This window comes from Boleophthalmus pectinirostris, unplaced genomic scaffold, assembly GCF_026225935.1.
Source record: "Boleophthalmus pectinirostris isolate CB_2022bp ecotype Guang Dong unplaced genomic scaffold, ASM2622593v1 HiC_scaffold_10, whole genome shotgun sequence".
Lineage (NCBI taxonomy): Eukaryota > Metazoa > Chordata > Actinopteri > Gobiiformes > Gobiidae > Boleophthalmus > Boleophthalmus pectinirostris.
In genome coordinates, this window is record NW_026570971.1 from 33,113,393 (window position 1) to 33,128,335 (window position 14,943).

At 40.7% G+C, this 14,943-nt stretch overlaps 1 protein-coding gene across 1 annotated transcript in view; it reads right to left on the minus strand.

Moving 5' to 3' along the window:
- Positions 1-14,222, minus strand: part of LOC129409440 (basic salivary proline-rich protein 2-like) — a 56,378-nt gene extending 42,156 nt beyond the window's left edge. Inside the window, exons 1-2 of the mRNA XM_055155508.1 lie at positions 14,016-14,222; positions 6,082-6,140 (exon numbers count right to left, since the gene is read on the minus strand). Coding sequence (XP_055011483.1) covers positions 6,082-6,140; positions 14,016-14,222 — 266 coding nt within the window. The remainder of the gene's footprint in view (positions 1-6,081; positions 6,141-14,015) is intronic.
- Positions 14,223-14,943: the final 721 nt, after the last annotated feature.

Sequence of the window (14,943 nt, forward strand, 5' to 3'; positions counted from 1 at the left end):
CAAACAGAAAACACACTGATGTCTTTACAGAGAGGCAGCAACTTTACTGTAAACATGAAAATCTCCGCAGCACACTGACATGGCCCAAGTCCAAACTGTGACTGTGAGATTCCTTTGGGCTAAAAGTCTTCATCAGATTTTACACAAGGATCTTTGACTTTAATAAGGCTTAAAGTTGTAAAGTCACTAATACTTTATTATTCATCAGATTTTTCACACAATCACAATGTTGGTTTAATTTGACAATTTATGTGTTTCAGCCAAATTTGGATTTTTAGTGATTGGAAGAGTTTTCTGATTAGAGATTAAACCAGGACTAAACCAGGTCTAAACCAAGATTAAACCAGGTCTAAACCAGGTCTAAACCAAGATTAAACCAGGTCTAAACCAGGACTCAACCAGGACTAAACCAGGTCTAAACCAAGATTAAACCAGGACTAAACCAGGTCTAAAACAGGATTAAACCAGGATTAAACCAGGACTCAACCAGGACTAAACCAGGTCTAAACCAGGAGCATTCTGATATGTGCTGGAATGTTTATGATACTCGCATGAAGCAAATAAAAACACTTTATTTTTGCTGAATGCTCTTGGCTGAATAGAAGAAGGTCACTTTGCTTTAGGGCTGCCAACCGTACTTCGAAAAATGGAATCGTCACCTATTCAGAAATAAAAGTACACGTCCCGTATTGAACTGAAAAAGGACACACTTTGTCTCTTATTACCACGAGAATCAGAAATAGTGTGTAATCAATGGAATGGCGCTTTATAAGAAAATTGACAGTAAACGTGTTCTCAGCCTCTCCGGCTCTGTGACATATGAGCTGACAGCACACACCCCTCATCATCTCACTGGTCGAGGTGGCTTGTTCTCAGGTCTTTCTCTTCTCCTTCTTTCAGATGCTTTTGGGGTTTTCAAATAGAGGCGTCCAGCGTGTTTTTTGGGGGAGTCACTGATTTACCCAGATTGGGAAAAGTTTAAAAGTTTACAACAAAGATCTACAAATTCTTAATAGTGTAGTGTTTCTTACTCACTGAATAAAAATACTGAAAAAATATAGTAGTGCAAAAATTAATTCAATATTTATAAAACCTTGAAGGCTCTGAGGGTTCAACTCTGTAACAAAGCAGCATGGACGACAGTGGTGCCAACAGTGCTTTACAGTGTTCTGTTGAAATGGGCTGCCCCATCGAAATGAGCTACCTGCAGCCTAACGTAGGTATTCTGCCGCAAATCGAACATGCACATGTTTACACGCTTAACTGGGCAAAACATACAAGAAAACCAATACACTTTAAAATGTGACTTGTTACTCCACTTCTGCCTCGGAAGTTCAAATCGACGGCATTTACAATGAAACAGCACTTGGGGGGGGTGTGCACATGCGCAGTAGTGCTATGTAGCTCAAATCGACGGGTAGCTCAAATTGACAGTACACCGGCCCTGCCAATGAGGTGTCCCTTATTTATTTTTCAGGGAGTTTGCAACCCTACTTTGCATAAATCTTTTTAGTAAACAAACACTAATAATAAAATTCACTCAGCGATAGACAGTTCCCTTTAGTGTGTTCTATTGTGCGTCTAAGTCCACATAGTGTGTTCTGTTGTGCGTCTGAAGTCACATAGTGTGTTCTGTTGTGCGTCTGAAGTCACATAGTGTGTTCTATTGTGCGTCTGAAGTCACATAGTTGTGTTCTATTGTGCGTCTAAAGTCACATAGTTGTGTTCTATTGTGCGTCTGAAGTCACATAGTTGTGTTCTATTGTGCGTCTAAAGTCACATAGTTGTGTTCTATTGTGCGTCTGAAGTCACATAGTTGTGTTCTATTGTGCGTCTAAAGTCACATAGTTGTGTTCTATTGTGCGTCTGAAGTCACATAGTGTGTTCTATTGTGCGTCTGAAGTCACATAGTTGTGTTCTATTGTGCGTCTGAAGTCACATAGTGTGTTCTATTGTGCGTCTAAAGTCACATAGTGTGTTCTATTGTGCGTCTAAAGTCACATAGTTGTGTTCTATTGTGCGTCTAAAGTCACATAGTTGTGTTCTATTGTGCGTCTAAAGTCACATAGTGTGTTCTATTGTGCGTCTAAAGTCACATAGTGTGTTCTATTGTGCGTCTAAAGTCACATAGTTTGTGTTCTAATTGTGCGTCTGAAGTCACATAGTTGTGTTCTATTGTGCGTCTGAAGTCACATAGTTGTGTTCTATTGTGCGTCTGAAGTCACATAGTTGTGTTCTATTGTGCGTCTAAAGTCACATAGTTGTGTTCTATTGTGCGTCTGAAGTCACATAGTTGTGTTCTATTGTGCGTCTGAAGTCACATAGTTGTGTTCTATTGTGCGTCTGAAGTCACATAGTTGTGTTCTATTGTGCGTCTGAAGTCACATAGTGTGTTCTATTGTGCGTCTAAAGTCACATAGTGTGTTCTATTGTGCGTCTGAAGTCACATAGTTGTGTTCTATTGTGCGTCTAAAGTCACATAGTGTGTTCTATTGTGCGTCTAAAGTCACATAGTGTGTTCTATTGTGCGTCTAAAGTCACATAGTGTGTTCTATTGTGCGTCTAAAGTCACATAGTTGTGTTCTATTGTGCGTCTAAAGTCACATAGTTGTGTTCTATTGGTGCGTCTAAAGTCACATAGTTGTGTTCTATTGTGCGTCTGAAGTCACATAGTGTTCTATTGTGCGTCTGAAGTCACATAGTTGTGTTCTATGTGCGTCTAAAGTCACATAGTTGTGTTCTATTGTGCGTCTAAAGTCACATAGTGTGTTCTATTGTGTGTTCTAGTCACATAGTTGTGTTCTATTGTGAAAGTCACATAGTTGTGTTCTATTGTGCGTCTGAAGTCACATAGTTGTGTTCTATTTGTGCGTCTAAAGTCACATAGTTGTGTTCTATTGTGCGTCTGAAGTCACATAGTTGTGTTCTATTGTGCGTCTGAAGTCACATAGTTGTGTTCTATTGTGCGTCTAAAGTCACATTGTGTTTCTATGTCTATTGTGCGTCTCACATGTCACTAGTCACATAGTTGTGTTCTATTGTGCGTCTAAAGTCACATAGTTGTGTTCTATTGTGCGTCTGAAGTCACATAGTTGTGTTCTATTGTGCGTCTAAAGTCACATAGTTGTGTTCTATTGTGCGTCTAAAGTCACATAGTTGTGTTCTATTGTGCGTCTGAAGTCACATAGTTGTGTTCTGTTGTGCGTCTAAAGTCACATAGTTGTGTTCTATTGTGCGTCTGAAGTCACATAGTTGTGTTCTATTGTGCGTCTGAAGTCACATAGTTGTGTTCTATTGTGCGTCTAAAGTCACATAGTTGTGTTCTATTGTGCGTCTAAAGTCACATAGTTGTGTTCTATTGTGCGTCTAAAGTCACATAGTTGTGTTCTATTGTGCGTCTAAAGTCACATAGTTGTGTTCTATTGTGCGTCTGAAGTCACATAGTTGTGTTCTATTGTGCGTCTAAGTCACATAGTTGTGTTCTATTGTGCGTCTAAAGTCACATAGTTGTGTTCTATTGTGCGTCTAAAGTCACATAGTTGTGTTCTATTGTTCGTCTAAAGTCACATATGTTGTTCTATTGTGGTCTAAAGTCACATAGTTGTGTTCTATTGTGCGTCTGAAGTCACATAGTTGTGTTCTATTGTGCGTCTGAAGTCACATAGTTGTGTTTCTATTGTGCGTTCTAAAGTCACATAGTTGTGTTCTATTGTGCGTCTAAAGTCACATAGTTGTGTTCTATTGTGCGTCTGAAGTCACATAGTTGTGTTCTATTGTGCGTCTGAAGTCACATAGTTGTGTTCTATTGTGCGTCTGAAGTCACATAGTTGTGTTTCTATTGTGCGTCTAAAGTCATATGTGTCTATTGTGCGTCTAAAGTCACATTGTGTTCTATTGTCGTCTGAAGTCACATAGTTGTGTTCTATTGTGCGTCTGAAGTCACATAGTTGTGTTCTATTGTGCGTCTAAAGTCATAGTTGTGTGTGGCATGTGGACTGTGAGCTATGCTAATGGTACCAGAGGAGTTAGCGTGGATTAGCATAGCTGTGATGTTGGGGCAATTGTTCTGGACGGGGGCAGTTATGTGACGGGGGGGGGGGGGGGGGGTTCTAATATTACACAAGCACGACTACAAAGACCTGACCAACAAAGACTACAATACTCTGTCAGGGTACTCGAGTAAGAGTAACTTCAAGAGTAACTGTCAGGGTGGAACATCTGAGGTATAATTTCAAGTTAAAGGTGCACAATGTAACATTTCTAGTGTCTCCATGGAAATGTTGTTGCTTTGTCTCTGTCACGAGGGAGACAAGCAGTTACAACACTGTACTACAAGTCAGATCTGTGGAGAGTCGCTCTATTCACAGACAAATCTATTGTATTTCTGAGCAATAGAAACACCTGTGATGAATAAATGATAGAAAAATGTGTTTAAAGGTTTGTGTGGAGGATTTTATTTTGTTTCAAATTGCCAATGAAAGTTTCAAATACCATTAGAGATGCAGCAGCCTTGTAATTATGATGACCAAAAAAAAAAAAAGAATGAAAATCTATCAACTGTGGACGTAGTGACGCCAGATAAACATCAGCCAATAGATAACAAGGCTGCCTCATTTTCTATTGGCTGTTAGGTTGTCAATCAAACTCCCTATGTGTAACTGACTCGCCGGCGCTCGGGGATTATGTGGTTTATGCAGTGGTTCTTAGAGGCTTTTTCAAACTGTAGCTTCCTCACAATTCGCACAAAGTTTGTTGCGATGGCGGACGAGAATCCACGACCAGTTCACCGCAAAAGAAAGTCCGTTTTTGAGGTCACTGAAAGAAGAAGAGAAGGAGAAATGGAGCGAAGACAAACTGAGGTGATTCTTGGAGATTCCTTCCAGCGATGGTGTGAATGAAGCAGACAAAGGGTTTAAAAACTGACGCGTCGGTCACTAAAATATTTCTAGGTCACTTCAACAGTAATTCTGAACGCGCACTGGATGTAAACAAGTGTGATTTCGAGAGTAAAGAGGCGGGAGGAGATGTTTCTACTGAGGAGCTGTGGAGGAGGGAGGTGGTGTCAGGCATGAACAACATTTGAAAAAGGACTGTCGCTGTATTTCACTTACCTTAAAAAATCCTCTATACAACCTTTAATGTCATACTGTGGAACATTCCAGGCAATACAAAAACATCTCCATGGAGACAAGCATAACAGACCTTCCACCAGAACATTTGTGCAGTGCAGCTTTAACACAAAGTCAAAATCATAGACTTGAATTTGAATTGAATTAATTTGGAGTCAAATAGTTCAAATAACACTTTTAAAACATCAAGCAAAAAAGTATACATCAAAATACCAAATAAAAAGAATCAAACAAAAAAAGTACAATAAAATAAATAAATACATTTGCAATCAGATGATTTGTGTAAAATATTTGTCTTTGCCTCTTTGGAAACTTTTTTTTTGTTCCACATTCTTTTGTATGATGCTGTTTTCTTTGGTTCTGACTCCAGTCTGCTCGTTTGTGCTCCTGGACTTTTTGGTTGCAGTTTTGCCACAAAGATTAGATTAGATAAAACAAGACAAGATTATATAAGATAATATAAGATTGCAATCAAATGATTTGTGTAACTGTGTAAAATATCTGTCTTTGCCTCTTTGCCTCCACGTCTTTCTCTGTTTTGTCTGATGTTGTTTATCTTTGGTTCTGGTGCAGTCTTCTTGTTTGTGCTCTCTGACTTTCTGGTTGCAGTTTTGGCACAAATGTGACAGGTGGGCGGGATTTTCATGGGTTCATTCCCATTGGGTCATTTATGTTTGACGGACAGCTGAACTTGGAGCTCCTGAAGTTGTTGTGGATGTTTCCTGCTGAAGTTTTGGCGACTACAACACAGACACGTTTGTGCAGTACTAACACTGTGTAGAATAATTTTGTTCCAGAAGAAGCGTCCACCAGAGAATGTTGAATATTAGAAAATCTCTGAGCACCAAAACTACAACAGGAAACATCCACAACAGCATCACGAGCTCCAAGCTCAGCTGTCTGTCAAACATAAAAGAGCCAATGGGAACGCAGCCATGAAAATCCCACTCACCTGTCACGCTTGTGCCAAAACTGCAACCAGAAAGTCAGAGCACAAACAAGAACTGGAATCTGAAACAAAAATATAGAGTAGAAAGCTTTCAGAAATATTTGTGCGCATAGAATAGAAATCCATGTGTATTTTGGAAATCTCTGCATATTTGGCTGTAGTTGCCCATAAAATTTTATAAATTTACGAATATTTATTTTATGCGCAACTGCAGACAAATATGCATGGATTTCCAAAATATGCACAGATTTCCAAAATACCCATGGATTTCTAATTCTGTGGTGAGGAGAAAATTCAGTTTGTCGACTGGATAAAGTTAGTTTGGCTAAAGATGTTTCGCAGCTCATCCAAGCTGCTTCTTCAGTTGTGGTCAGACGCTGGTGGACACTTCCTTATATCTGCAGGAGGAGCTAACTACACTGAAACTAACACACACACTTGTTTACAGTTTGTGTTTGTTAGTTCGGCCTGTTGACCTGTACAGGGGGTGGGGTCTAATTAACAGAACAATTCAGGGCCATAATGGAGCTTCCACACCTCTGGACCTGACCTGGATACACCTGTTGTTCTTGTTTGTTTTGATTTAGGTTTGAGGATGGAGTTGTAAATAGAAGATGGATGGTGTGTCTGAGTCCTTCATTTGTGTTTAGAGAAGGATTCTCTTTCTTAACAAAAATGGCTTCTTTCACTCCCCTCTCAAATCATTTATTTTCTCTGGCTAAGATCTGTACCTCACTGTCCTCAAAGGAGTGGAGATGTACAGCAGACTGAGGTCCACTGCTGCTCTCTCGTCTGTGTTCTTCACACATTTCTATTCTATGCACATGAATATTTCTGAAAGCTTTTTACTCAACAAAAACAAAAAACAGTCTCAAACAAAACTGAGAAAGACGTGGAGGCAAAGAGGCAAAGATGGATATTTTACACAGTCACACAAATCATTTGATTGCAATCTTATATACTTTATTAATATTATTTTTTTATATATATTTTGATGTGTATTTTTTTTGCTTGATGCATTCTTTGAACTATTTGACTCCTGTTAATTCCATAGACTTTAAGGTTTAGTCAGTATAAAGTGTAATCTACTACACGGAGAGTCAAATATTATTATAAAGTACTTGAGTAAATATAACTGAAACCCAGCTGAGGCCTGTCACGATGAGTATTATATCTAGAGTGATTAGACGTCCCTGTTTATCCAGGACAGTCCCAGTTTTGAGTCTTCTGTCCCAGTGGATTTATACAAAACCAGTTGATGTGTCCCAGTTTTATACAAGTAATGTTCCAGGTGTCCCTATTTTTGACCAGTCTCATCCTGCCAACAGTAAAGAAAAGCATAAACTGTCTAGGTTGTTTTGTTTTAGGTTTTTGTTTAAGTAAAATTACAGAAAACACAAAAAAAATCTGACTACACTGACTCATGTTATCGTGAATAAATCATGAATGGTCCAAATGCAAAACAACTTTCTTTAATTACGCACTTGTTTTACAATTTTATTATGACCAACCACGACTGATCCGATTTATATTTGGGAAAATCTGGTCACTCTAACTATGTTGACTTCTCATTCAGTGTATTTGAAATGGAACAATCATGTTTTGGGGCGTCAGTATTTATCATGGGGACTTTTTCTTTGCACTAATGGGAAAAGTTTGGTTCTTTTTCTGCACTACGATGAGATCTGAGCTGTAGAAGTTTAAATAACAATTTTGCACATTTAGATTTGTTTTTTGGGGGGATAATTCTGCTTTATGGTTTGTTTTCTATATTCAAATCAGCAATAGATCACGCTTCAAGATGTGTTAGAGTGACAGGCCTAAACCCAGCGCTGGAGGGGTGAGTCGTGGGGGGTGAGGGGGTGAGTTGGGGGTGGGTGAGTGGGGGGGTGATGGGGGGAGGAGGAGGGAGGCATAAATCCTGTGGGAATGCACCGGCTGCTGCAGTAATGGTCTGTGTCTATAAATAAAGAGTCTCAATGACAGTGTGAGGAGAGAGGGCAAACACAGGGAGCTTTGAAGAGACCCCCCCCCCCCCCCCTCCTCCTCTTTTTACTCTGATTGTACTCTTGAGCAAGACACTTCACCCAACTTGCCTCCAGTTTCCACGCTGGGGTTTGAAGCTACAGTGTGTATTTTTTCACACAAGACATTGACTCAAATAAAAGCATTTTTCTTTGCAGCATGTGTTCTTACTGTGAGTGGGCTTGCTCCTCCACAAACCTGACTCGGACCTTGGCCTCCTCCAGCTTGTCTCCAAGGAAATGTTCGTGCTGTAATATTCCACAGTATGGCATCACACTTCTTGATGGAGAATGTTCTGAAGTATGCTTTGAGCTTTTTAATTCCATGGAATCACGCAGGTGATGCGAAACCACCAGAAAGTTGCATACTGACAAGGTGCGTGAAGTGACTTGCCCGAGGATACAATGGCAGCGTGGGATTTGACTTCTAATCTTTAAGTTCTTGATGCAGAGTTCATGGCTGGTGCTTTTGTGAACTTTCAACCTTGTTCTCATGTTGTTAGCTCCTCAAAATCAGACCTGGAGTCGTGTTTCCCTTCAGAAGAACTCAGCCCAAATATGAAACGTGTGAATGAAACACACAAAACTCCAGGTGTGTTTGTGGTGAGGAAACAACTTTATAACATAGATCAGAAAACAGAATGATATGAGCTCTTTAAACTCACTGTGTGTGTTTGAAGTTATGGAGAAACTGAAGCACCAGCAGGGGGCAGGGGTCAAACCAGGACCCTCTCGCTGTGAGGTGAGACAGTTCTCAGGGTTCCTACAGTCATGGAAATCCTGGAAAAGTCACGGAAACTGAAAATGTCATTTCCAGGCCTGGAAAACTTATGGAATTTTGTAAATGCAATGAAAGTTTTGGAAAAGTCACGTATTTTGAGTATTTCTTTCACACAGCTCCAGTGTTCTGTTGCATTCTCATGAGGCTGTTCAGATTATTTGTGAACGTCTGCGCCTTTTGTTTAAAAGAGACGACAATAAATGCATTGACAGGGTTTAGAATGTTCAAAACTATAATACCAGTGGAAAGAGTTCACATTTCAGACTTAGTCCTGAAAGTCTGATCAATTCTGCACATGTAGGTGCCGTAAAGTCATGGAAAATTCACTTTAGGTCATGAAAAAGTCATGGAAAAGTTTTGAAATTTTGTCAGTGAAAAAGAGTGGAACCCTGAGTTCTGTACTTCATACTTTACGCCTCATGTTTATTTCTACTCAATAAGAAAGCCCTGTATACAGTCTGCTGTACTCTTATCTTACACCACTGAAGTTTCTGTGTAGAAATCTGGGGAAATTCTCATAAAGTAACACAGACGTATTGTTTAAATTACAAAAAAAAAAGCAATATGAATAGTTCACATCGTCAGACATAGAGAACATATAAATGCACTTTCTGTATCAAAAATACTGACATTTGGGGACCTGGTAAAATTTAAAACATGCTGAATCTTATTTTAAAGCAACAAATGAATCTAAATACAACCTGAGAGGTCAAATGAAATTAAAGAAAACAATTCTACCTCTCTCAAAAGCAAAGTGTGTTACAGACGTGGAGTAGACTTATAGAACAGTTAAACTTGTACTAACTTGGTGCACTTCAAAAATCTATATAATAATCAAATCTGACAGAAATACCTAAAAGACTAGATCCACTGTCTTCACAATTAACCCACAATGATTAACTAACATATGCTTTTCTTTAACATGACCTTTTATTTTGATCATGTTCACCATCAGTTTATATTCACTATGTACTATTAGTTTGTACAACCATAAATGAAAACAAAAAATCCCTACATTTTTTCATTCTCATTGTGGTTTATTTTGTACGATCATAAACAATAAACTTTTGTGCCTTTATTAACATTAGTATTAGTTTGTATGACAATAAATTACGAAAAAAAATTGCATCTTTACAAAATAATAAAGATAAGAAGTAAAAAAAAAAAAAAGGGATTGTATTTGTGTAGGAGCGGTGAGTGTGTGGAACAATCTGAGTGATGATTTAAAAATAAAATCAAACACTGTAGAAGACTTTAAAAGATCTAGAGCTCTGGAATGAATTATGCATTACATTTTGTTAGTTTTAATTTATATTTAGTCTCTTATAAATACAATAAGTTGTAAGTGAAATTGTAAATGCAAACTTGCTGTTCATACGCTGTTTTCTTTTTTGGAATTCTGTCGTTGTTTAATCAGGTTTGGCATTTGAACTTTTACTTCAGCCTAAACACTTTCGGTCATGATCGATGGGGTTGTCGTCTATGTTTTGTTTTGTAGTGCTGCCAAATGACTACTACTACTACTACTACTACTACTACTACTACTACTACTACTACTGCTGCTCCTCATGTTCCTCTGTGTGAGACTGTGTTGGACATAAGGGCTGGTGCAGGACGATGGACATGTGGAGACACGTGTCCCTCTGGCCTTTGTCATTAACACTGTCCCATCAAACCCTCCTCCTCTTTCCTCTCTCGTATCTCTCTTTCTCTTCTTTCTCACTCCTCTTCCTCTTATGCTTTATGCAGATTTAAAACCAAGACTAAAATTAGACCAGGATTAAAACAGGACTAAACCAGGACTGAACCAGGATTAAAAAAGCATTAAAACAGGATTAAACCAGAACTAAACCAGGACTGAACCAGGATTGAACCAAGATTAAAACAGGATTAAACCAAGACTAAACCAGGATTAAACCAGGGTTAATCTGGGACTAAACCAGGCCTAAACCAGGACTAAACCAGGATTAAACCGGGACTAAACCAGGACTAAACCAGGATTAAACCGGGACTAAACAGGACTAAACCAGGGTTAATCTGGGACTAAACCAGGACTAAACCAGGACTAAACCAGGATTAAACCAAGATTAAACCAGGACTAAACCAGGACTAAACCAGGATTAAACCAAGATTAAACTGGGACTAAACCAGGACTAAACCAAGATTAAACCAGGATTAAACCAAGATTAAACCAGGACTAAACCAGGCCTAAACCAGGCCTAAACCAGGACTAAAGCAGGACTAAACCAGGAGCATTGTCTCATGTCCTGGACTTCCCTCAGTCTGAGTTCAAAGTCTTGGTTTGTAAATAGCTTCATTCATTCTCTCGCTCAGAGCTGCTCCTGGAGGAACGCTGCGGAATTCCCCGGAAAACTCTCCCGCTTTCCCAGCATCCTCTGCTCCGGCCCCAGCACAATAGAACCAGGAGCCGCATGAGTCAGAGCGTGAGGAAACGTTCAGAAGAGAGGCCCTGGTCTTCAACAATCACACAGGAAACTCCAGTTTATTCATTACGTTTACATAATGCTCTAATTATAACTGCATTTCTACATTTGGAACTATGAATCCTATTGTTGTTAACCTTATTGAAACTGACATTTTGTTGTTTTACAAGTTAGCAGGGATGCGCAGATTTAGATTGGATTGCTAGTGACTGATAATGTCTTTACCCTAACCTTAACTTTTTCCAGGCTGCTTTAAGAAGAACTGTTTTATTGTTATGGGGAATTAACTTCTAACATGAAACATACTTAGTCTGTGTCTGATCTTTGAGTGTTCAAGCCTCACTCTGCTTCACTCTGCTTCACTCTGCTTCCAAACGAGGAGATTTATAAAGTGTGTTGAGACTAGGGGTGGCATGGTTCATGAAAAAAAAAGCGACCCGTTTGGTTCACTTGTCATGGTTCGGGACGTGTGTGTACTGAGCTGTTTCCACGGTTCTCAGCTTGTGCAGTATATTCTTGTGCTCGTATATGACCTGTTTTTCTTTGGCGCAGAAGAAGAGGTGTGGAGGGTGGGTACTGGGCGTCACGTGAGAAGAGGACCGCCTGGACATGGAGGATGCACCCTTGTCATTGCCTCACGAAACCACAGCTGTGTGTCAACGCAAAGGCGGCTCCACCGGCAGCTGCAGCAGGATGTACACGCGCAGCACTGGCTCTGTGTTTGTCAATGGGAAAGACGATCAAACTTGACTGGGCGCGTTTAGTCATGCAGTGGAGCCAGGTCCTAAGGGCCTGGCACACGTATTTCGCCCTACGTGAGCGTAAAAACTGCAACTTTTGGATGCGTAACTTTTAGAATGCATGGAAAGTGAATGAGGGCGGCTCCACTGCCAGATGCACATATAGAGCAGCACGTCCTGCTCACATAGATTTCAGAAAATAGGATCTATCCTATTTTTTGAGTCCGGGTTTGTTTTTTTGTTTTTTTAAGTGATGTAAATGTCCGTGTTTTCATTTCCTTTCATTGGGCCATTAAACTGAGTGTCTCTCGTAGCGTCTGTGCACTCAGCCGGAGCGAGCAGATACAAAGTCAGTCTGCAACATGCTGAAGCACAAATGCACATTTAACAATGACTTGTACAAGAAATTCTCTCTTCTCATGGATGACTCTAAAACCTCTTCAGGCAGGTTTTTGATGAGGAAACAATGTTATAACATGGAACAGAGACCTACAGTGATGCAGAAAGAGAGCAGTCCTCATATCCTGTAATGTTCATTTGCTGCATTTGACCCGTTCTTCTGTGTCTATGGGTTAAACCTGTCAAGAGCAGAGGGACCATCTCCACATCTTGAGCTGGTCTTGGTCAGGACTGTCTTAAGGTGGAGGATTCAACCTGTTCTGCATGTTTTTGGGTTGATGGGGAGAACACGCAAACAGAAAACACCACTCAGGTACTGTCGGCCTCCTCATCTTCTTCTAATCCATGCGCCTTCTGCTGGTAACAGTGACTTTTTATGCGGCTAAAGAAGCATTGACGGACTTTTCCTGGTTTTCTGGAGGTAAAGTGATGGTCCTTTTCACACGGGAGTTTCCCATTGACTCATTGGCTCTGGTACATTGAGTTTCAAACACATCAGTCTGAAGAAGAGAGGGAGAGAGGGAGGAAGAGAGGGAGGAAGGGGGAGGAGGAAGAGAGGGAGGAAGGGGGAGGAGAGATGAGGAGAGATGAGAGGCTGGAGAGAGTGATAGGAATGAGCGATAGAAAGATGAAGGTGAGATAGAGACTGAGGAGGTGTGAAGTGTCTCTTGTGTAAACTCTGCGCTCTCAGGACATCTCAGGTCACAGGGGTTCAGAGGTCAGAGGTCACGGAGGCTCCTGTCTCTCTGAAGGTCACGCCTCATTTCACCTGAAAAACCTGCTCCTAATGGACCCTGGTCTGCTCCTCTGGCCACTTCTGATCCCTGTATCAGTTACACAGGAGCTGAGGTTTGCTCCTGTCTGCACCTGTCTGCTCCTGTTTGCTCCTGTCTGCACCTGTCTGCACCTGTCTGTGACCTGCTGAAGCTGCTCTGTCCTTCAGTGTCTCTGAGTTAAACCTGTCAGGAGCAGTGGACCAGATCTGAGCAGGGTTCTGGTCAAGTCGAGGCACTTCACAGCAAGAAGGTTCTGGGTTTGACTCCCGGGTCTTTCTGTGTGCAGTTTACATGTGAGACTAGCTCAACATCTAGAGGTGGCTCCTTAGATTTAGACAAACTTTGACAAACTTTGATTGATCCACAAGGGAAATGACTTGGACACGGGAGCTCACACATCACAATAAATATAATAACAAAGAGTAAAAAATTAAATGATAATAATACATTTTATATAAATAGCAAAATATAGCAAGAGACAAGTGTCAAATAAAGCAGAATTATGTAATTGTACAAGTCAAAATAAAATAGAAACATAAGACATAAAATATAAAATCTCAGCTTTATACAAGAGAAAGTGCAACAATGATCTGATGATTGACAGAACAGATGGTTAAGTGTTGTACAGTTGTAGGGAGTATTATCAGTTATATAAGGGTGAGGAGCTGTACATTTGTAGGGAGTATTATCTGTCCCTCTATAGTCTGGTGCAGTGGGTGAGGAGGAGTGTCCATGATGAAGAGCAGTTTGTCCAGTGTCCTTGTGTCTCTCACTGTGATAAATGTCTCCAGCTCACAGTCGATCACGTGAGCAGTTTTATGGATCAGTTTGTGGATCGGCCCATGTTTCTTTTCCTGGAGCTGCTCCCCCAGCAGAGCACAGCCAAGTCCAAGGGTCTCCACAGACTGGAAGAAGATCTCCAAGAACTTGCTGCACACATTGAAAGACCTGAGCTTTCTCAGGAAGTTGAGTCTCCTCATTCTCTTCTTGTACACAGCATTACAGTTGTCCCTCTAGTCCAGCCTGTTGTTCACCTGGACGCCATGTTACTTGTAGCAGTCACTATTTCCACCTCATGCCCCTGGATATTGACGGGCTCTACTGGTGTCCTCTTCCTCCTGAAGTCAATCACCAGCTGGTCTGGTCAATGTTCAGGAGCCAATAGTTTGTCTGGGACCACTCCACAAAGTTTGCAATCAGTGTTCTGTCCTCCAGCTCCCACTGCTTCTGTCAGGTTTAACCCAGAGACACTTCAGGTTTCCCTCTCAAAGGATTAATAATAAAGTTACCCTAACTTCAGGAGTATATAGCTGTATACCTGCGCCCAGGACTATCTGGGTCAGGAGGGCATCTAAGGCTACGTTCAGACTGCAGGACTTAACGCTAAATTCCGATTTTTGTTGTGAAATCCGATGTTTTTGTGAGGTCGTTCACATTTCCAATTAAATGTGACTTGTATGTGACTCCAGTGTGAACATTAAATGGCCCAAAAGTGTCCCACATGTGACACTGGAGACACGACGACGTCAACCTCAGTGAGCGTCTCTGTGTTTACAGAAGTTGTCCAAACATGGACGCAGCATCGAGCACCTGGAGATTTTAAAGTTCCTCTCGTACCGGATCCAGAACATGAACAACTTACTTGTTTTAAGGAGGAGATTGAGAAGGACGAGGTTTTTGGTTGTGGTGTTTTGTGGGGCA